At 33.1% G+C, this 23,789-nt stretch overlaps 2 protein-coding genes across 2 annotated transcripts; one reads left to right on the forward strand and one right to left on the reverse strand.

Moving 5' to 3' along the window:
• Positions 1–15,050: 15,050 nt before the first annotated feature.
• On the forward strand, positions 15,051–15,770 carry LOC100254415 (putative germin-like protein 2-2). The gene is made up of 2 exons (XM_002267136.3): positions 15,051–15,162; positions 15,235–15,770. The coding sequence occupies exons 1-2, from the start codon at positions 15,051–15,053 to the stop codon at positions 15,768–15,770; spliced, it is 648 nt and encodes a 215-aa protein (XP_002267172.1).
• A 2,925-nt stretch (positions 15,771–18,695) lies between these two features.
• Positions 18,696–19,427, reverse strand: LOC100260968 (putative germin-like protein 2-1). The gene is made up of 2 exons (XM_002266376.5): positions 19,316–19,427; positions 18,696–19,231 (listed from the first exon to the last, which is right to left on the reverse strand). The coding sequence occupies exons 1-2, from the start codon at positions 19,425–19,427 to the stop codon at positions 18,696–18,698; spliced, it is 648 nt and encodes a 215-aa protein (XP_002266412.1).
• Positions 19,428–23,789: the final 4,362 nt, after the last annotated feature.

Genomic DNA, 23,789 nt, shown 5'->3' on the forward strand with positions numbered 1-23,789 from the left:
GCATTTTGCAAAGTGCTGCGAAATCACCCTTTTGTTGCGAAGTGATTTCGCAGCATTTTTGTACAGTAAGGTGTTTCTCCTTCTGACGATGCACAATTTATGCCGCGAGAAGGAAGCTTGGAACCTCAAGATGAAAGCCGACTTCGCAGCCCTGTGAAGATAGCCTGGTGTTGCGAAAATATTTCGCAGCCCTCTTGAGTGTCTGCGAAATTTCGCAGACACCATTTTTCTCTTGCGAAATGGTTCCTGAAGCCTCCCGATATTTGCTACCGACATTGGGAGATATTTTCCATTAGATTTTTGTTGTCTAAATCCCAAAATACTCCTTGTAAACCACCAATTACATGATTCCTTAGTTTTTAAGTTAGTAAAAAGACTAAATATCTATGTAATAATTAGTTTTATATTATGTACATATATATACCTCTCGGGAGCCTGTTCTCGGAGAGGAGTTCCTTCTGTAAACGTTTGGGTAAGCAAGTAAAGGTCTTTTCTTTCTACTGCCTTACCTTCTCACTTTGTATTTTCATTTTATTTCTAAGTTATGAATTCTCTGAGGAGTTTTCCCCAGAGAATGAGTAACTAAATCTCTAATTCCTTGGAGCTAAGGTTGTCGGGGAAGGTTCCAAGTGCAAGAATGCAAAGCTCTGTGGTTTTAGCTATTAATGAAGAGGAAGTGAAATCCTTTAGTGATTTCTATGTTTTTAGTTAACTTAAAACACCTTAGAGTCACCTGGGCCAACACTTGGTAAGGCAAGTGATTTCCAACCATGGAAATCCACTAGTTTACCCCTTGCAAGCCTCTGGTAGGTGAATTCAGGGTAGGATTTTCTAGAATAGTCAACACTTGGTAAGCTTTTGGACTCCTAGGAGACATCCATTAGTTATCTCTTGCGAGCTTTTGACGGGTAATCCAAGGTTAAAGATCACCTTGAATGGTTAAGGCTTAGTGAGAGGCTTAAACCATTGCAAGTTGCATCAATGAGAGAATTAAAGTGAAATCTAATTGAAGGAGTCTTTGTACAACACCGGTTAGAGAATTGACTATATGTTGAATCTCTAACACAAGGAAATGAACCATCTGACCAGAGCCGTGTCTTTTGCATGAGGAACCACCCCAGTGAACCTAACTCTCCAAGGAATGTTTTCTTCCTAAATTATTCCAAACTTCTGTTATGTTAGTTAGTTTAAGTCTAAACCTTTACCAATCAAAGTTTGTGTTTTACTTCTTAAGCTAACCGTGAAATGAAACAAGACCAATTCACTTGGAATTGGTATCATTGATTGCTTGTTAATCATTCCCAGTGAACGACCCTAGAGCCACTATACTATAGTAGCTTTTTCTTTGCTACCCTAGTGTATGGTGTTACAGGTAATAAATTTTGTTGATTACTCCCTCAATCAAGGAGCACCAGCTGGACACGAATTAGCTGAGACACCAATTGGGCACGAATCAATACCAGTGATTGAAAAAATAGTAAGTGGATATTTTCAACCTTAATTTCATTTATTTATAATAGCTTATTAATGATAACAAATTTGTAATTGAACTTCATAATTAACATTTTTTTTTTAAGGATAAGCTATTGAAATAGTCTCAAGAGAATGGTAGGAGTGTCAATGAGAGTAATGAAATACTTGTAGAAGCATTGGGTACTCCTGAGTATAGTGGTCGAGTTAAGGCCAAAGGGAAACACCACACACCTCGTCAATATTTTAATAGTGTTGTAGATCATGCTGTCAAGGATTTTATAATAGCATCTAAAGAAGAGCAAAGAAACTTTCAGGCAAAAGTGCTAGCAAAACTGTCTCAAGTGAGAGTAGTCACTTCCCAATCTAATGTTAGCAGTTCGAACATGAAACAAAAACAGTTTCTCCTACCAAAAGTAGTGGAGAAGCCAATCCGTAGAGGTGAAGATGCGCCCACTAGTGCCAATAGAACCAAATAACAAGGTATTTATCTAGTTAAGGTAATTTGATGATAATGTTTGTTGTAATAGGAGATATAATTTATGTAAATTTTTTTGTTTGAATTTAATTCAATTTTTGGTGGCACATATATTGTCTTCTTTTATGTGGTGTAATATAAGAAAATCAAAAAGTTGTCAAAAAACTATTTTAGCATTTTGGGCATTCACAAAATAGATAATATAATTTTGTTGTCTACATAATTAGATCATATGGGATTTTTATTTCATATATTATGAAACTTTTTAATATTCAATATTTATTTTGATTTATTATGCATTACTAACCTCTTTTATTTTAAGAATAGCTATTCTTTATATAACCACATAATAATTTGCATGCCTCCATTCAATCTTTCCAATGTTATCTAAAATTACTTCATATCTCACATTTTTGCTTGTACGATATAGACAACTTTCAATATTCACCAATGTTAATTTGAAGATGTATACTTGAAAGAATGAAATAGAGAAATATTAGCTCATATCTAATAATATAACTTCATTTTGTAGGTTAGCAAATGTGAGTTGGCCATGGAGACCAAGGAAAATATAGTGGTCAGTGACACAATCATACTTGAATGTGGTCCCAACTATCTAGTAGTTGTTGATGCTCCTTATGATTCAAGTGCACCCCTTCCCATTCCTATTCCTGGACAAACTACTACTGTTGGGGTTGAAATTAGTTACCAAGTTTTGTGGCCAGCTCATTTAGTCATCATTCATACTCTTATCTCAGTAAGTAAATTTAATTACCAAGCTTTATGATACCCTTAAATTTTTTTTTTTTCATTTTTTTTGTATATTCAACTAGTTGATTTGATTTGTATCATGGTTCTTAATTGTATAGACATCTAAGAAAGGAAAGAAACAAAAAGAAAATGAAGTTGAAGTCAAATCTAAGGGTGAGAAAGCACAAGATATCAAGAATTTTGAGGCATTGGTTGGCCTCATGCTGAGTACCTCAAGAGTACATCATGTTGACTTCCCAAATGATGTTTTTGGTGAGAGTTTCAAGACCTTCCTAATGAAAGAAGATATGGACATGATTATATCATCAAAAGAAGTGTCATCCAATTGTATCTTATGGTGAGGGATTTTATAATTTTTTTTTAATTACTCTTCACATTTTTTTTGAGGTAAAAGGTTATTTGCTAATGACCTATAATGATTGTTGATAACTTATTATGCGGGATTTAATTAGGCACTTGCATAGAAAGTTGATTGATGGAAAGCAGGTTGAACAATATGTTTTTGTCAATCCAGCATTGGTTTCAAAAGCTGGAATGGGGGAGGGAAGTAAAGAAAACGGGTCAAGGGTCATTGCGGATCGACTAAGGAATGCAAAACATGTTGAATATATGCTTATTCCATACAATCCAAAGTAACTTTTTATCCCAAATCTCGATACGGTGTATATAAGTTAGTGTAGACCCTCAATTTTGTCCATTTAGCACATGTCTTTAAATTCGTTTTCAGTGCTCCATAGTAGCTCCTTGATGGCCCATTACTACTCGTACAACTTACCTTTTTCTGAGTCACCTCGGAGACTTTGGTTAAGGGATTATCTGACCATTTATTGTGATCCTTGGCAGTTTTGATTTAGATTTAGGCTTTTCTTGCTTTTTTTTTTTTAGGATAGCTGTTAGATAACTTGGCCCATTAGGCACCACCTTAGGCCCACTTAGTCTCACCTTAGGCCCGTTTAGGTATACTAGGTTTATTAAGACTTTTTTTTTAGCGTGACTTATATGACTTGTGTGTTTGCATGGCTCGTGGGGCCCATTTTTTTTGTTAATTTGTTAATTTTTATTTTATTTTATTTTTATTTTTATTTTTTTTTATTTTTAGTTTTTCATGCTTTTGCAAGGAAACTTACCATTGGAGTTTAAGGAAAGTGGGACTCTCCTTGGAAGGTTTTGGAGGGGAATTTGAAGTTGGGAAGATTGCTTTTGAATTGGAAGATTTAAAAAAGGATAAGGAGAAAAGAAGAGAGAAAATAGGAGATTTCACCTTTTTTTAGGGAGATTTAGGTTTTAGGGAAAGGCGGATATATATACGTGAGAGAGGAAGAAAAAAAGGAGGAAGCTTTTTTGATTGTGGGAGGAGATTCATTTTTAGTGGAAGCACGTATTGGAGTTTTGGTAGGGAGAAGAAGGAAGATAGCAGGAAAGGAGATTTTTTTAAGAAAACTTTCAACACACGTTGAGAACGGAGGAGATTTGGAAAGGAGAAGCAATTTTTGCTTCTTCAGAAGAGTTCTAAGCCCGTGGTGATGCTGGAAGTAGTGCTCAGAAGAGCTTGTCAGAAAGTAACAATCTCAAGGCAATAGCTATAACAGAGTCAAAAGGAAGTTTGATTCCTCTCTAAATATGGTTTCAGGGACTAATAATGGAGGGGGCAGTGTTTTATGTTCTGGAATGTCAAGAAAACAGTTGAGGTTCCTGTTCTTATAGCCTTAAGTTGATTGGTAAGGCAGCTATAGATCATCAGGATTCAAGCTCTTCTGATCATGTAAACCATGCCTTGTCAGTCCTCCGTAAACTTTTTGGGGAGACTTCAGTACCTGATCCAGTTGCTTCAGTAGTGACAAACTGAGGGAAAGATCCTTTTAGTTATGGTGTCTGCTCATATGTTGTTCTAGGAGCATCTGGGAAAGACTATGATACATTGGGAAGGCCTGTATTACTCAATCTCCTTAGATACAGAATGGTAAAATAGAAGAGAACATCTTGTTTAATAAGAAGATGGACAGAGAAAGGTATGAAAGGGTTCTTGATGCATATTCCTTGAAAAAGAATCTGGAGGTTCTCTCATTTGGTGATCAGACAATTATAGTGCTGTGGATGCTCGCGCAGGAACCAATTTCTTTAAAGAACATTTGTTATGTCTCTTGGGTTCGAAAGTAGTGATTTATGTTACACATCAAGTAGAGTTCTTACCTGTTGCTAATTTCATACTGGTCATAAAAGATGTAATCTTTTTTTTCAGAGCAAGAACCCATGTTATCCTTTGCTTCAGAATTACTAGATCATGTGGGCTTTCAAGAGAACGAAATTGTGACAGAGGCTTTCATAGAGGCACTTACAAGCAAGAAGATTCTGAATCTATATACTTGGAAGCTTCAGTTTTTAAGGCTCTGTTTCATTTCATATATTGGGATCCATTACCTAGCATAGAAGAGTTCTTCTACTTTGAGAGGCTTAGTATCTGCTCAACAGATTGGTACAGTCCAGGTAGGTCCAGGCAGCTATGCGAGTCTAATCTCCGTGAAGATGCTGCTGTAAATATTGTAGCAACTACCTTAGCTTGTGATCAGAATAGTACCACCGTTTCCAGCTAAAAGTTGGATATCACAAATTTGTTGAAATCTTTGAAAAATAAGAGCTGAAGCTCCTTCACAATCCATTGTAGTCACAAGGCAGTGCACATGAGGGACTAAATGCAGAACAGCTTGCTCGGGGTCTCAAGTCTTTTGAGTTGAAGACAACATTTGAGGATGCTTTGCTTGGGCATACAAGCGACAGAGATTGCAAAAGACATTCGCTCTGATCCTATTCAAGATTGGACTCTTGTGGTCAAATCACCACTGTCAATAACCAATTTCCTTCTCATGGTAGCAGAATTTTCTGTTTTTTGAAATGCAAGCAAGTGGACATTATATTGCATGCTCTAGAGGAATATTTGGCCCGGGAAAAAACTGTAAGAGTTTATGATGCTGACATTAGAAATCCCTTGTACTTTTCACTGTTCCCACAAAGAGGATGGCTGCCAATACATGAAGTTGTTCTTATATCCCATCCTAGCAGAGCTCCAAGTAAAACGATGCGCTTAAGAAGTTCAATTTCTAGAAGGATTGTTCAAATCGTTATAGAACAAAACCATGAAAAAGAGCAATCGCTTCTGGAGGAAATTATTAGAGTGTACACTCCTTATTGGTTCGCGATTGCTAGGTGTCCCCCACTCACGTTGAGGCTTTTAGATTTAACAGGGAGAAAACAAAGCATGGAAGAGTTCTCTCCCATTTCACTCAAAAAAAAACAATGAAGTGATTTTTGAAGAAACAATTGAAGAGGAGAAAGTAGGGATCTCTATGAAGCTTTGCAATAGCTGTACGGGCAACTTCTCGATGAATTAAGGGTTCACATGAGCACCAAACCCACACCAAAAACTGGAGAGAAAATTCAGCTACAGCAACTTCAAGAAACACTCTGCGCAATCAACACCTTTTTAAGCTCCATATTGAAATCCCATTCAAAGGACATATCATTAAATATTGCAAGATCACTCAATAAAGCAGGGGATGCTCTTGATGCTATTCAAGAATGTGAAAATTTGAATAAAGAAGGTCTAACTAGGGGCTATTAAAGTAAAGTGGGGTAGAGTTTCTATATTGATTTGAATCTTGATACCATGTCAGATGAGCATGTAACTGGGTTGCAACAAGTATCTTATAGCTGTGATAGTAAAGCAACTGGAAATGTGGATGAGACCTTTTGTCAGTTTACAAGGAAGAAAAAGGTTAATTGCCCGGATGTCCCAAAGCAACCAGATATGGTACGACTCGGTGGTAATTGTAATTTATCAGTTTCATATGTTCTTTTAAGTAAACATCACTTTCCTTATCCAGTAGATAATGGAAATCCTTGTGTATCTGATGGTAGTAAGTTGTTTGGGCTGATATATTAGTTTCACTTCCACATTCAAGTACTCCGCCAAACAGCTCGCCAAAAGCTGAAATTTTAGACAGCTCAAATGTGAAGGCACATACGACTGATCAAATCCGTCTCGTATCGAAGATGAATTTTTTTTGTGTTGAGCCTATGCATTTTGGTACTGTATTGTTTAGTAAGCCATGGTGCAGTAAGCAGGCCATATACTCAAAAGGATTTACAAGTCGTGTTAAATTTTTTTAGTGTACATGATCCAACACAAGTGCATTACTATATTCCATAGGTGAGGAAAATTCATAAGGATGCAACGGGCTAAAATATTGAAGAGGCAGAAAAGCAAGGGTATGTATTCTAACGGAGCTGCAGAATCAAGCCTTGTTGGTGAGAAAATAATACAGAATGCAGGAAATATAACAATGCAGAAAAGTAGGAATTTCAAGCTTCATGTTCAGTGTTTGACCAAGGTTGGGGGGGAATCCATTTGAGCTTATGATCCATTTAGATCTTCTAGTCACTAAAATCCGGATTTTAATAAATTTGCTGCCACTTTCCTCCAGGCATGCATTTTCACTATTTTCTTTTATTTTCAACTATTTTCATGGTTTTCTCGATTTTCAACAAGCATGAATAAACTTCATGATTCCAAATAATGGAATTCGTAGAATCAATTCATGCAAAATTAATTAGGACTTTGGTGGGGGGGTCCTACATTCTTGATATCTTCTCCGATATTGACTCTAAAGGTGATTGTTTGGTATTTGATTGATTTTGATTCTTCTTGGAGATATGTTTGAATTTGTTTTATATTTATTGTTGAGCTAACCTTGCTTCCCAATAAAGTGCTCAAGTTACTATCCAGGTATGCTCTCCATCACCCTATTTTCAAAATTCCATGAATATCTATGTCCTCGTGTACTATGTCCATGTTAGATGCATGCTTGACTTGCTTGGATAAAATGCATGTTGAGTGCTATACCTCTATATTAACTCTGATGTTTTGTGATAGCGCTTGAGAGGCAGTCCGGGTACGCATCCTAACCTTCCTTTATTGTGATTTGATCTTGTTTGGCATGCTATTTTATTTGGAATCACCTAGCCTACTTAGGTACTTATAATTAATCAATTAATTGCCACATTTCTCTCAACTTAATTAGTAGAGACCTTTAGAGGGCTTAGAGGGGTGCTACCTCCTAGAGGTACCTTCCCAATAAGTAACCTGATCCCCGGACTTAGACTCGGGTTTTTCAAAGACACGCTTTTCCAAAAATTATGGAGTCATTCTTTTAGGGTTTTATTTCTTGTTTTATTTTCCCTTCAAAAATAAAAATAAAATAAGTGGCGACTCCAACTTTTTTTCAAAAATCAATTTTTCACAAATACAAAGCGAGTCTCGCCGATCGAGTGGGGATGCACGTGAAAAATGCGGGTCCACAGTTAGTTTGTGATGTATTAATTTGAGGATATTATATTACAAAATTATTTTTTTTCTTTTTTCTTTAGTTTCCACTAGGTCTTAGTGGCACTAGAGATGAAAAGAATGATCGCATATTACCTTGATCCAATGGCTTATCAACCATGTGATGATCTTAGGGAGATAGTTAACATGTAAGTGTGTACTTCTCATATGTTAGTACAATGCATATTGTGTATCGAACATCATTTCTTTTTTATAGGGCAATTAGAATCAACCCACCAGAAAAACAGAAAACATTAAAGAGAGAGTCGACTTAGGTGAAAGTGTTTGTAAGTACTTATTCCTTTAGATTAAAATATATTGTTTGTCCACTTAATTCACTACACAAAATTAGGAAATGGACGGTGATTAATATGATGATCAATTAGATACTAAAGAAGTAAGAACATCATTCTATGTTTGTTGTAATTGTTGATACTTTTGCCATAGTGTCCAAGACAACCAGGTAGTGTGGAATGTGGGTATTACGTGATGAGATACATGAAAGAAATCATTGCTAATCCAAGCCAACTAACATCAAAGGTTTGTACGCAATGCAATTCATATGGTTGGTCATTTTACTATAGCACTTGATTTTCCAATTCAACTTAGTGATATGTTATTCCATTTCAGATTAATGGGAGAAAAACATATAGTGAAATGGAGATTAATGAAGTTCGCTCAGATTGGGTTATGTTAATGACTCAATTAATCATTACTCATGCTTGAAGGTACCTTGTATGACCTATAGTCTAATATAACTTCATATTATTCTAAAGATCTAGTGAATATTTTGTTAATGTTAATTTTATAATTTATTCTTAGTCATGATTTGTTAATGTATATCTTGGTACTCCTAGTTGGTAGTGTTTTCAATATGGATCATGCAATGGCTGCTTTATTTTGATGGATGTGTAATTGGCAAATTGAAAGGTGAAGCCTAGTAGACATGGTAGGTGTCACAACCTTTGTGTATTTCCTGTATACATCCTTAGTAGTTGGATTTGTAGAAATCCTAGTGTTGTAATGGTACAAAAATTCATGCATTTTCAAACTCTTTTTTGTAAAGTCTTTAGTCTCATTACATGTGCATGCATTAGGAATGTCTTTCCTAAAAAAAAAACTAATTTAGATCCTTAAGATCACTTGCTTTATAACTTTTTTCAATCTAAATTTGTAGAGGCCTCCTCCTAAACTAATGGGCTTAAAGTTTAAAATATCTTATACTTATATTTTCTTTGACATTAAAAAAAATAGGAAATTAGATTAAGACTTCTTACAAATAAGCCTATGGAAAAAAAAAATAGCACCTTCTTCTCCCTAAATAGGCCTACTCCGTGTCTAAAATAAGGTATCAACTTGAATACTAGCTCCTCAATCTAAATACAATTGTACGAAAAGAAACTAGTCATTTTGACATAATAGTTTTTTCCTCCACCAAGGCCCTTTTACTTTTAGTCCGCTATTGACTATTACAAAAATAAACCCTTTGTCCATATCATGTAGTTTTTGCTATCTTTGGTGTTATTTTACTCTTTTAATCAATTAAGTATTGCCAATGTATTATTTTTCATGGATTCATAACATGTCAAGTTAAAAGATCAATTTAATTATAATGTTTTAGCTAAAATTAATTTTTCTTCATTCCTAGTTTCTTTATCTCAATTATTCTACTACCTTTGGCTACCAACCTTCTTTGAAATTAATAAGCTTATTGAATTTAATGTGTTAAAACTTTTAAGAATCTAATTTGTTGCTAAATTGTTTATTTTATATTCTTCATGTTGTACTGAAAGACATAGGTCATTCTCTTAAGTACGTCACTACTACTCTTGCTTATTCAAACCTGAACATGTTCAATGACATGAAGGACACCCTGCAATAGTTGAAAATTTTCATGAAAGAATATTGAGGTAAGATGCTTAGGTTATTGTTAGTTTTATGAATAAATTTCATGTTTAGAAAATCATTTGATGTAAGTTTCATATTTAGGATGTATACTTCGGATAATAGATATCCTCACATGATTAGATGTTAATGTACCTATGCAAGCTAGCTCTTCTCTTGACATTATACTTCATTGATAACCCGACTCTTGGTAGCTTGGCATGTAAGGGTATCAACAAAATTTATACCTAACGTCCTTACACTAAAGTAGCAAAGCTACTATAGCATAGTGGCTCTAAGATCGAACACTGGGAAGGGTTTTTACTTTAACTGATGAAGTTCGGAGGATGGAGTGAACTTTTCTTAATAAAGATTAGGTTAAGATGAAAACATAAAAAGATGAAGGTGTTGTAAACTAAACTAACATGCAAATAGGTTAAAAGATGGGAAAAGAAGTTTCTCAAAGCTTTGGATAGCCATGCTTAACTCACCGTGTAAAAATAGAGATTTTGGAACTTTTCACCTCGAGTTGGGGAAGCAACTCAGGTGATGCTTACTTCCCGAACCGGTATGTGTTTAACAACTGAGTTTTAGTCCTTCAAAACTTACAAAAAGGGTAGTTGAACCTCATAAATGCCCTTTTAATGATATAGGTCATCTCCTCGACTTGCAATACAATGGCTCGTAGGAGATAACTAATGAACGTCAGTGGATCTAACAATAAGAATCCACTGAGACCAAAAGATTATCAAGTATTGGCCATTCAAAGCAAGTCAGAGGGATTAAAAGCTTTACTTTGAATGAAAACATTTATGACGCTCAGCTACTTACATTCATGGCTTGGAAATCTCCATCCTGACACGGGAGCTTCACATGGCATCCATTACTTCAAGAAACTAAAAGGTTTTAGCCTCTCATCCTTGGGGATTTCATCCTCCAAGGATGTTTGGCTACTAAGAAAATAGAAAATAGTAGAGAGAAAAAGAAAGCAAAAGATACTCTGTATTTCACTAAGTGTAAAATTTACATAAGTTGGTCCCCTGGAGAAAGTTCCCCCGACGGCCCTATAAAATGAAAATTACAAAACAATATATAACAGGTTGTTTACCCCTGTATTCTTGCTTAACAACTAAGGAATCATCTAATTGGTGGATTACAAGGAGAGAATTGGGATTTAGACAACAAATATCTGAAGCAAAATATCCAAAAACGTTGGTCGCAAATATCTGGAAGCACTCAGGAGAATTTCGCAGGCGCACAAAATGGCTGCGAAATTTCGCAGCCAAAGGCTGATTTCGCAGCCCTGCGAAATTGGCCTTCAGCTTGGAGTGATCTGCTTCCATTGGCTCTAACTTCTTCATTTCAACTCTGATTTGCGAACCGTTTGAAGCATTGGATTGTTGACTTCCCGATCTTCGAAACGACATAAAGCATGCATAAATTGGACTTTAGGAAGTACTCCAAAAGTGGCTGAAATTACTGTCATCAAGGATGCTTCAAGGTAGATTCTCTCTTTACTTCTCCTCCTTGCATTCCGGATTGGTTATGGCAAAGGACTTTAAGGCTTCAAAGCTCTGATTCTTCATGTTTCTGAGCTTTCCATTGCTTTGCCATGGATTCCAAATAACTCTCCTCCATCTTGGATTGCCTTGGTGATCAAATTACTAACAAAAACACCAAAACTTACACAAAGTGATTAGAAGTGATTGCAAAGGTCCTTAATATGTTAATTGGGTTAAAAGGCAATAATTACTACTCAAAAGTGTTTAAAAGAGTTAATTACAAGCTATCAAATAGCCCTTTTTGAGTAGTAATCATTCATACCAACCACAATAATTGGTTAAATAGATAGAACCAATAAATTGTAAATTTCATGTATAATAGATATCAACAATAGGAAGAACATAGATATTTTGACATATCATGTCATAATTTTACATAGATATTTTAACTTATAATTTCAGAATTTTTTAGACTTACAGTTTTTTCCTTTTAATTCCTTACTTGCTTCCTTTGCAAAACATCCAGTGTCTTGTAGGACCTATAAGAAGGATGAAAAGATGTTAATGGTTGAAGTTTCATATGTAAGATATAAATCATACCAAAATAGTCACTAAGATCAAGACTTTTCTTTTTTTGAGTTTTTTTAAGGGTCCGAGACATTTGTCTATACATATAATTGATGACTTATAAAGGCCAATTGGGTGGAAGGGCTAAAAGACCATTATATAATGGAGATTGTTGATGAACAATGGGTCCTTTAGCTAATTGTAATTCATAGTAATGCCTAATTAGGGAAGAAGGCAACCACATGGATATACCATCTTCATTGATGAAGGGAAACCACCTAACCTGGTTATTTAATTGGTTCAGTTCTAATGTTGATAGCATATTTTGATAACCATAGGTGGAATTCATCATCCATTCATGGTTACAACATGAATGATAACATGAGTTGGAAAAAATTAATTATTACATTCAACCCAAGTTAGATATACGTATAAGATATTTTGATAACCATGGGTGCAAGACATCATTCACACACGATTACAATATGAATGATAATATGAGTTGGACAAAATTAATTATTGCATTCAACCCAAGTTAGACAAAATCAAATATTGCATTTGGGAAAACACTAGAAAGTGGTTTATTGTTTGTTTTCTTAAACACATAACAAGAGTTCAAGGAATATTTAGAAATTTGGTGTAACAAAATTGTTGGGGTTTGTTTAGTTCTTCCAACATGTTAAAATTTATTGCAGTGGTAAGAAATATATCTTGGAAATTTAAAAATTTGGTATATACACATTTCATTTATAGAGTTGTTTTTTTCTTTACTATTTGTCAATATTAGTTATTGTAACCTCTCAATTATTTCTGCAGGTTGAGCATCTAGAATGTGACTTGTAACCATCCTTATGCATTTTGAAGAAAGATGATGTAGAACTAGATGCAGCAAAAGACTATGAACAACTCAAAGTTGAAAAAGAAGTTGTAAAATTTTTGGTTTTTTGAACAATTTCAACTAAATTTAATGCTAAGCAAATTCATAATTAATTATGTCTGTTTATTAGTAAATTTTAATAGTGAAAGAGAAACACCACAATTAGTACTTTTTCTACTAGGACTTTCTTAAATTTCTTTTTATTACTTCATTGTTTGTGAAAAAATATAAAATAGGGCATAATTAGGATTTTTATGGGTTATTAAAATTCCGAATGAGATAAGATGACACTTTTTTAAAGCATCATGCTTTGTTCTCATAGGATATTAAAGGTAGAAGATGACACTTATTATGAGTGTCAACGTCACTTTAACATATACAATGACGCTTTTCATAAGCATCAAGGTTGAGGATTTCAGAACATGATGCTTTTTTTGAGAGTCAAGGTTGAAAATTGCTATAAGATGACACTTATCATGAGTGTCGATGTTGCTCCTACCTGTACAATGACACTTTATCGAGTGTCAATATTGAGATGAATGAAATTGCAGACCTAGAATGACACTTATAGAGCGCGAAGGTTTAGAATAATGGCGCTTTCGATGAGCGTCATGGTTAACCGCCAAAGAAGATGGCGCTTGTGAAAAGCATCAACAATTGGAAATTCATAAGATGACAGTCTAAGATATGACGCTTTTGGAAAGCGTCATCTTATATCTATCTTGACTTAAAAAAACGTCGTCTTTTTACATTTTCCTTGTAGTGATCATTCTAATTTTAGTGGAAAGAGGAACAAGTCAGATATGTAAAGTCCTTAAAATCATCTTGCTATAATTAAATACAACTTATAATTTAATGGAAATAGCTTTCAAGTGTTATAAAAGTTGCATTTTTTTTACATTTGGCTTGTTCTTGATCCAATTAATGTCATGGAAGTTGGTTAATGTTGGATTATTGTCTCGTTTGATTTGAGTGATTCAAGAGCAATATATTGGTGAATTAAGAATAGAAATTTTCTAAAGGAGTGTTTGATAAAACTTAATACTTATTATTTAATGACTTAAGTTAACTTCAAGTTAAATTATATTTAAATTATCGACTTAAAATTTATTACTTAATTCTTATTTTAAATTAATATTAAAGTTATTTAATAAGATTAACTTAAAATTTATTCTAAATGATCAAATTAACATATTTATCCTCATAAATTATAATTATGGCAAATGAGGTCGAGTAACAATAAAGGTCGTGAAGTAACAACAGAGTTTATGAAGGTAATTATGGAAAATGGAGATAAAAATGTAAAATGAATATGTGGACTTAAAAATAAATTAATTATTTTTACTTATTATTTATAATTATTTTTTACTTTAAGTTATACCATTAAGTCACTTTATCAAATATACTTAATTTACTTAATGATTTAAATTAAATTATTAAGTCAATTTAAGTTATTAAGTTGGTTTATCAAACACCCATTAAAATATTGTGTATTTACCAAAAGGGGAAAGACTACTGGAATTTGAGATTCCTACATAACTATATATCTTCTTGAGTTCTTTTGATAAAGAACAGCCAAGAGGATAGCCGGCCACCTGAAATCCCCGCATTCACACAGTTTCCTTATTCCACCCTTATATCATATTCCTTTGATATTTTGTCCTATCATTTTGTTTGAGAATGTTCTCAAACTGGGCAAAACATAAAAATAACATAAACAAATACGATCAATAATTTAATACCAAAATAATATGAGCCTACCATTTGACCATATCCATCTGTATTATGTTTATATAGAAAGGGTGGTTTTGATAATTCTCCATTTTCTGTGGAAAAACAGCATTATACCTGTTCAACGTGCAGTGTTGCCCCCTGGTTGATAAATCACAACTGAAGAGAGTCCAAAAGCAAAAGGAACACAAAAGACCAATTCAACTCTATAATTTGATGCTAAGAGCGCCAGCTTTTTTGGCACTATATATGGAATATTGAAGGGCGGCAGCTCTGTCTCTATAAAAAGGAGTTGCTTAACATGCATCTCAAATATCAAAACACATAGCTAGCATCTTTTCTGCTTCTAGCTTTCACATTGTTGGCTATCTTTTAGCTCAGAATTGCTTTCAAATGGCTACTAAAATTGTTTTGCTAGGACTCCTTGCTTTAACATGCTCACTTGCCTTAGCTTCTGATCATAGTCCTCTTCAAGATTTCTGTGTGGCAGACCCCAATGCTCAAGGTACTAAAATTTCATATCCCAACTAGCTTTTGAGTTTATCATATTAATAGCATGTTTCTGTTCTTTGTGCAGTGAAAGTGAATGGTTTGGCTTGTAAGGATGCGAAGATCGTTCAAGCTAATGATTTCTTCTTTGCGGGACTTCACTTGATGGGCAATACTTCAAACCCAGTTGGTTCGAGGGTGACCCCAGTTACAGTAGCCCAATTACCAGGCCTTAACACTCTTGGCATCTCAATGGCTCGCATAGACTATGCGCCAAAGGGTATCAACCCTCCCCATACTCATCCAAGGGCCAGTGAAATCCTCACTGTTTTGGATGGCAGCCTTGAAGTGGGGTTTGTGACATCTAACCCAGATAATCTTCTCATCACAAAAGTTCTTCAGAAGGGAGACGTGTTTGTGTTTCCAGTGAATTTAATCCACTTTCAGCGCAATGTTGGACAGGGAAATGCCATTGCCATAGCAGCTCTTAGTAGCCAAAATCCAGGAGTCATTACAATTGCTAATGCAGTGTTTGGCTCCAAACCTGACATCTCAGCTGATATTCTGTCCAAGGCTTTCCAAATTGATCAGAATATAATATATCAAATTCAGAGCAAGTTTTAGACAATCAATTGGTTGAAGAGGAGTGATTCAATGGAGTGTTTTTGAAGGAGTGCTATGTTTATGCTCGATAGCAATTTAGCCTGTTATTTTTCGTGTATTTCTGATCAGTACTTCCAAGAGGATAAAACAAATAAGATCCGCAGATTACAGCGGCAATCATTTTCGTGGTTGTTAATTAATTTCATAGAAGTTTGTCATATTTTTACTGCCTGTTGCACTTTCGTCTACCTTGGTAACTTACCATTTTATTTACCACTTTTATATATATATATATGTGTGTGTGTGTGTGTGTGTGTTCTCTATCTAATGAATGGGAAGCCCTCTTTGGAATCGTTTGCTTTAAACCCACCTCCTGAGCATATGCTTCAACAAGAATCACACAAAGCTAGATTGATGCAATAAAAACCTTTGGTAAAATGTCTGTCCGTAGCCCAACACATAAAGTCCATTATATAGTCCATTTTAGGGATTGGTTATTTACCAATTCAGTTACTTTAGCACCAGACGTTTACCAAAATAAATAACACTTGTCTTTAAGTGCTAATCATATATCAAGATTTCAATAAAATTAAAAAATAAAGAAATAAATTGAATCCTTCACAAAATTAATTCAATATTCATATTTTTTTTAATGGATTCAATACACTTTACCCACTTAATCTATCATACACATTGCCCCCTTAAGTTTAAAATTGAACAAATTGCCCTCCAAGTTTCTTAAACATCAGCACTATGCCTTTTTTGTTTAACAGTATTAGTTTAATTGGATGGAAATGTCATGTGCTATGCACATGACTTAATAAACGAGGGTAAAATTGTCATTTGAAATATGAAGTCCTAAAACATCTTCTTCATTCTTCTTTCTCAAAGAGCCTTAAATCCCCAAGCCCTAAAATTCGGTTTTAGTTTTCTACACACCATATCATCCGGATTTCCTCAATTGGATTCTCTCTTTTATTAATCGCCAATTCTAAATCATGTGCTCAACAACTATAACTAAAAAATAAATACACGAAATGAAATTCCACAACTTCTATTTGGTTGCACAAAAAAATCAAGGAAGTGACACAGCTTATAGCATTTTCCTTTTTCTTTTTCTTCTCTCTTTTTCATCTCTTTCCCAACACCAGATGGAGTTTAAAAACACTCAGTTTAGGGGGGAAGAAATGCTTCTTTCTTAGACCATTTGCTTTCCCTTTCTCTCCCACATTCTAGAAAACCAAACAGAAGAGAAAACTTCCTACATAATAAGCACATCTATGATTATTTGTAAAATTAAAGTCTAACCCATGCATCAAAATTCGTTTTCCCCCATCAAAAAATAAGGAGAAATATCAAATCAAAGTAACAAAACTTCAATTCAAATCAAAACTCTCTTTTGCTTTCGCAATCCATCTTTAAATCAAAACTTCAATCAAAAACCTTCTAGTGCTTTATTTTTTGTGAGGAGTGATCGAGGTTCGGGTTAGGGTCTCAGTGGCATTTCCATAGAGGAAAAAGTTAGGTTTCCGGGAGGGTAAAAATCTTTGATAGAATCTTGAGGACTGAGAATTGCAATCACCATTAACAAAAAGGAGAATGCAACAAAGGAAAATCGGATGATGTGATGAGTAGAAATTGAAACTATGAAGAATTTGCAATAATTGAATTTTAGAATGGGGGATTTAGGGCTTTGGAAGGAAGAAGAACGAAGAAGAAGGGTTTTAGGGCTTTAGGTATTTTAATGACATCCTTGCCCTCGCTTATTAAGTTATGTGCACAATACATGACATTTTCATCCAATCAAATTAACATCGTTTAATAAAAAGAGCGTAGTGTTGGTCTTTAAAAAGCTTAGAAGACAACTTATTCAATTTTAAACCTAAGAGGGTAATGTGCAAAACATATGATAACTTAAGGGGTAAAGTGTATTTAACCCTTTTTTTAATTTATTTTGGTCTTTCTTCTTCATATGCACCAATTTATCATCATTTATTTTTCATTAAATTTTAGTAATTTTTATTTGATATTTTATTAGATAAAATTCTTATGTGTGGTTGTCTTCTTATGAATAATATTTATATTAATATGCATTGCAAATATAATGTAGTTGCAATATACATAGTGTAGTTAATTAGTATATGTACATATACTTATAAGAAAATGAAATTAATTTAAAAATTATGCCAGTCCAAATCAAGAAATACCATACCAACTATTTAAATATCAATTAATAAATTTGGTTTTAAAAATATAAAATTTTCTATAAAAGACTTTAGTTATTTTAAAATTATTATTTAATATTAGATAAATTATACAAAATTAAACATATAAACTCATAGTTAAATTTCGTTTTTCTTTTAAAAAGTCATCATATAAATAACAAATATTAAAATATATATAAAAACTAAAAAAAAATATCTATCATATATTCAAATCAATTATGGGAAAGGAAATGATTGATGGATATTTATAACATATCGCATTGTTCAAGTCTTGTAACATCGATACACTATCTTATTAAGTCAAATATCAAATGTCTTAAAGATATTAACATAAAGTATTGTACAAGATTTTTATCATCAATACAACTACCTTGATAAAACCCATAATAATACTATACTAATTAGCGACCACGCTGACAGAATGTCAAAACAATTGATGTGACAAAAGTACTAGAATCTTATTAATCGAAAGGAACGCTCACATTTGCATGACGGTGGAGACGATATTTCACAACAGCGCGTGAAAACGCTCAAAATACAAAAATACAACAAACGTCCATTACAGAATGAATTTGCAGAACCGAACCGATTCCTCTCTTGGAAGCAACCAATAAAAACAACACAAGAAGCACACTTCTTAAGCCCCAAAACAATATTAATATATAAACAGTACCAAGTACTAAGAAACACTCGGCGGAATCATTCTTCTGCAAATTATTGCCTAGAACTTGGCCTGAAGTTTAGCAATGACGCTATTATCAACTTGGAAAGCCTTGCCGAGAATATCGGTGGAGATATCAGGCTTGGAACCAAACACTGCATTAGCAATTGTTATGACTCCTGGATTTTGGCTACTAAGAGCTGCAATGGCAATGGCACTTCCCTTTCCGACGTTGCGCTGGAAGTGAATGAGGCCCACAGGGAACACAAACACGTCACCCTTCTGAAGAACTGTTGCAATGAGACGGTTGTCCGGGTTGGAAGTGACAAACCCTACTTCAAGGCTGCCATCCACGACAGTGAGGATTTCGCTGGCCCTTGGGTGAGTATGAGGAGGGTTGATACCCTTTGGCGCATAGTCTATGCGAGCCAATGAGATGCCAAGAGTATTAAGTCCCGCTACTTGGGCTACTGTAACTGGGGTTACCCTCGAGCCAACGGGATTGCTTGTATTGCCGGTTATGTGAAGACCACCAAAGGAGAAGTCGGAGGCTTGAACGGCCATGGCATTCTTACAAGCGAAACCATTCACTTTCACTGCCACACGCCACAAAAATGAAGTAATTAACAAACGAATTCAAGAGTATCATAGATAGCAATAGGCATCTGAAATATTAGTACCTGGGCCATTGGGGTCTGCCACACAGAAATCTTGTAGAGGACTGCTATCAGATGCAGAGGCAAGTGAGCATGTTAAAGCAAGGAACCCTAACAAAAGAATTTTAGTAGCCATTTGAAAGAATACTAAAACTTTACACTGTTAAATAGAGTAATTCTTCTGTGATTAAAATGCATTATGGGGGTTCTCCTTTTATAGAGGAAGAGAGACTGTTGCCGCCCAGTGATGAAAGATTGATCATCTTTCTTCAGCCAATCCGATTTATGATTGAATTGGTCTTTCCTTTTTCCCCCATTTTCCAACTGGACTCTATATAGCTGTTCACAGAAAACAAAAAATATCACAAATTTAGTATTGTCCCTTGGAACATGTACATGTGTTTGATAATTAAATAATAAAGGGATAGGGATGGAGATGCTATGGGATCGTATGGGATGTTTTACTCAATTTTATACCGAGTATTATATTTGGTACCAAACTATAATGTAGGAAGAATAATTTAATCATACACATTTGTTTAGATTCCCTGTATTTCATTCAATTTGAGAACATCTTTGGACATGCCAAGTGGTTGAAACGAAGTATAAATAATAAGATGCTATAGAATCCTGGATGGCTACAACGACAAAATTATGGAATTTTAGGCAGCCGGCTGGCCTTTTTGATGTTCCTTTCCATGAAGAATCCCGGGTTTAAATTAGGCAAGAGTCACATGAACCATATAGACAAGTTATTCATATTTAGGAATAAGCATGCATTTGATTTCTGTAATGTCAGTAAAAAAATTTATACATACAATTACCTTATTCTGGCAAGTTAACAAGGAGAGCTCACCTTGAGGAGCCTTTAACTTGATTATCTGAAAGAGGACAAAAATTGGATGGGCCTTTGAGCAAAGATAATCCTAAGTTCCCATATTAAACCAATCTCAAGGCAAAAAAACTAACTATTAATTCCTAGATCAACAAAAGATATATAGCAAATTAATTTGTTACCCAATGCTGTTTGCCTAATATTTCATAATTTTTAATATTCTCAGTGCTTTTTTTTTCTATCAGAAAAATGTAATCTCAATTCTAAACATCAAAAAGAGAAAAGATTAGTTAGACACTTAACCAACCAACCAACGAACTTGTACTTCTAATACTCTTTTATCATATAGAGAGATATTATGAAGCAATCATTTTGTGCTTGAACACTTTGTTACTATGCTTGAGGTCTTTTCCATGGCAATAATTGCTTCTCTTTCCAGGATATAATACAAAGACAATTTGATTTGTTCCCATTATTTGAAAAGCAATCTTTTAGTTGTACTATTTCCTCAAAACTGGCTGTGGCAGATCCAAGTTGGTTACCAAGTGGTTTACTAAGCCATAGGCTGATAACATCTTGGTGAAGATTGCACACTCCCAAAAAGCCTCACAGATTGTGAAGCAAATTAGAAATTTAAGTGACTCAGGTACTTATTTACCATTTTATCAAAAACAATTTACTTTCAGATTTTAAGTTATTTGTTTTTTTTAATTTTTTTAGAATTTATTATATTTTTTTTTTAATAAAAAAAATCAAAATATTTAATTTCTTTTAGAATAAAAAATAAATTTATTGTTTAATAAAAATAAAATATTACGAAAGCAAATAACCTAATAACACTTTGTTTTTGTTTTTGCCCGGAATGGTCAAAATACTATCACACTTCCATTTTATTATAGAAAAAGAGGGGTTAAAAAGTAAATATAAAAAAAATGTTGGCCGATTTGTATATAGTGAAAACTTTTGGATAAACATCTGTGAGCATGTGGCTCCCAGGTTGAAAACCCGATCAAAATAGAAAGATGGGGAAGAGGAAGTAAGTGGATGCAGAAGTATTGATTCTCTTTATAGAATTGAATATTTCTAGCATTATTTTATTTCTTTCTAAGTTGATTTGGAGTGATTAACCTTTGATTAATAGGTCTTGACTTTGCTTATAATGGATTGACGACATATTAATTGATTTATGACATCATTCAATTTTAGATTTACCCTAGAAAATAATGATTATCTTGCATATAATCTCAGTTCTTGTTAGTTGGGAAATATTAAATATGTATTTTCACTGTTGAGGCTCATATGAAGTATATTTGAAAAGTATTTTTGAGAATAATTTTCTAATATTTTGTATAAAAATTTGTTTAGGAAGTTGAAATATTTTTAACTTATTTTCTACGTTTTTAAACATATTTTAAAAATAACTCTTATATATAATACTTTATTTTTAATCATTATCCATATTTTGTATAATTATTTTTCATAACAACCCTAAAAAAATTAGTGAAAACGATTAAGATCAATTAAAAAAATGTACTCTAAAAATTTCATATTTTTTATTTTTAATAGCAAAAAATAATTTTTTTAATTGTCAAACATATTTTTTATTTTGGAAAAATAAAAAACTTTTTTAAAAAAAATCACCAAATTGCGTATAGTCTTTTATTCATAATTGAAAAGCATAATTAAATTTGGAAGCTATTTATGTTTGACGGTGATTTTATAAAGCATTTATAACTTTTTGAAAAATAAAAAAATTTAAATATTACAAATATTATAAACGCTTTCTAAAAATCACAATCGAACACACTTTTAGAGTATAATCTAATAATATTTTGTGGGTATAACCATGGAATAAGCGGTAGAAGGTTGCTTACTTTTTCTTATTTTCCTCGTTGTTAGGTGGATTGTCAAGGTTTGGAAGACAGAATGAAGAAATAATTTAATCATAGATTAAAACAATTTGGAGTGTAGTGATGTTTAAGATATGATTGTAATTTGTAATATTCTTAGTTTCCTTGTCCACAAGTGAGTTCTTGAGTTTGGAATAGTCCCCGCTACAATGGGGTCCGTCCCTTTGGAATTCCATGTGACTAAACTACATTTTTCTGCCATCATTTCCTAATTGAACCATCTAGGAAAATTCCAAGCTATTCATTCAATGCTATATTGAATTACTCAGCTATGTAGCCGAATTTGATCCGTACAATTGAAGTACCAAAAAAAAGATCAAAAAAACTAATATAAATAAATTAGACTTATTGTAAATAAATAAAATATAAATATAAATATATAAAATTAAGATATAAATGAATAAGAGTATTTTTATTTTTGATGTCATAGAATGATTATTTATTGTAACAAGCTTAGGTTTAGTTACTTTTTGATACCATTTAAAAATAATAATAATAAATAAATAAAAGTGATAATCAATAAGAAAATGACCATATGATAAAAATTATCTCATTCATTTGATTCTTACACTAGGCCTCGTTTTACCTAAGTCCTATTTTTAATTTATTTTTATTTCTTTGTATTTCTATTCAAAGATGATTTGATTTTTCTTACACACTTTAAAAGCTCAAATTAGGAGTTTCCTTTGCTGATTTATAATGTGATGATTTTGTTGAAAAAGATTGAAGTTGTGGTATTTATTTTACTCAAAATTGAGTCTTTCTATCAGGTGTTGTATCAATGGCTTCTAGGGATATTCACGTTTGATGTATGTTTCCTCTGACCGAGATCTTTGGAGATGATTTCATATTATAGTTCGACGGATGAACTTTAGAACACCCATGGGGAAATGAACAGGATGTCATAGCTAATTGAGTAGCTCTTGAAGCCGAAATAAGGGACATGGTCTTGCTCGTATGGGTAATGAAATTATTTGTGCAACTAACAATGACCTATTGCTTACCTTAGAAGTTTGGGTTTTGGTTACTTACATTCCAATTGTGGACCTCAATTTTAAACTCTTAGAACTCAATGAGGACTTTGATGTACATGTACGAAGTTCTATCTTTAGAACGTGAAGGGGATGATTCTCAAAAACAGTTTTTTGTTTATGAGAAAAACAAAATAAAAAATAAAAAAATATATTTGATAATCAAAAAATAATTTTTTATTTTTTAAAAAGGAAAAATAAAATGTTTTCAAAAATATTTTTTTTAATAGATTTTAGTTATTCTTTGATGGTTGTTTTAAAAAAATGATTATATAACTATAAAAAAAAATTATTATTTCATATTACAATGATTTTAAAAAAAACAAATAAAACAAGCCAAAAATATTTCAAATTTTTAAATAAATTTTTATTCTACAAAATAAAACATTTCGCAACAATTCTCAAATCTATATTGTAGAAATATTATGAAAAACACTCCCTAGACATAGTGAAAATTATATGAGTTGTCAAAAATGATAGACCATTGATTGCATGGTTGTGAAGTGGACAAAGAAGTTATTATTTGTACAGGGACATGGCATCTGTTGTCAGATTGGGGAATAAATTGCCTATCATAAATCATAGCACTTATTGCCTTGATGATGAATTGTAAGCCCAATTCCATACCAGGGTGCCTAGTTACCCCTTTATTACAAAGAATATCAAATCATTTTATTAATCTTTATTTGTTTGCATATTAATTTTAAGAAATTCAATAATTT

This window comes from Vitis vinifera, chromosome 10 (genome assembly GCF_030704535.1).
Source record: "Vitis vinifera cultivar Pinot Noir 40024 chromosome 10, ASM3070453v1".
NCBI classification, from domain to species: Eukaryota; Viridiplantae; Streptophyta; class Magnoliopsida; order Vitales; family Vitaceae; genus Vitis; species Vitis vinifera.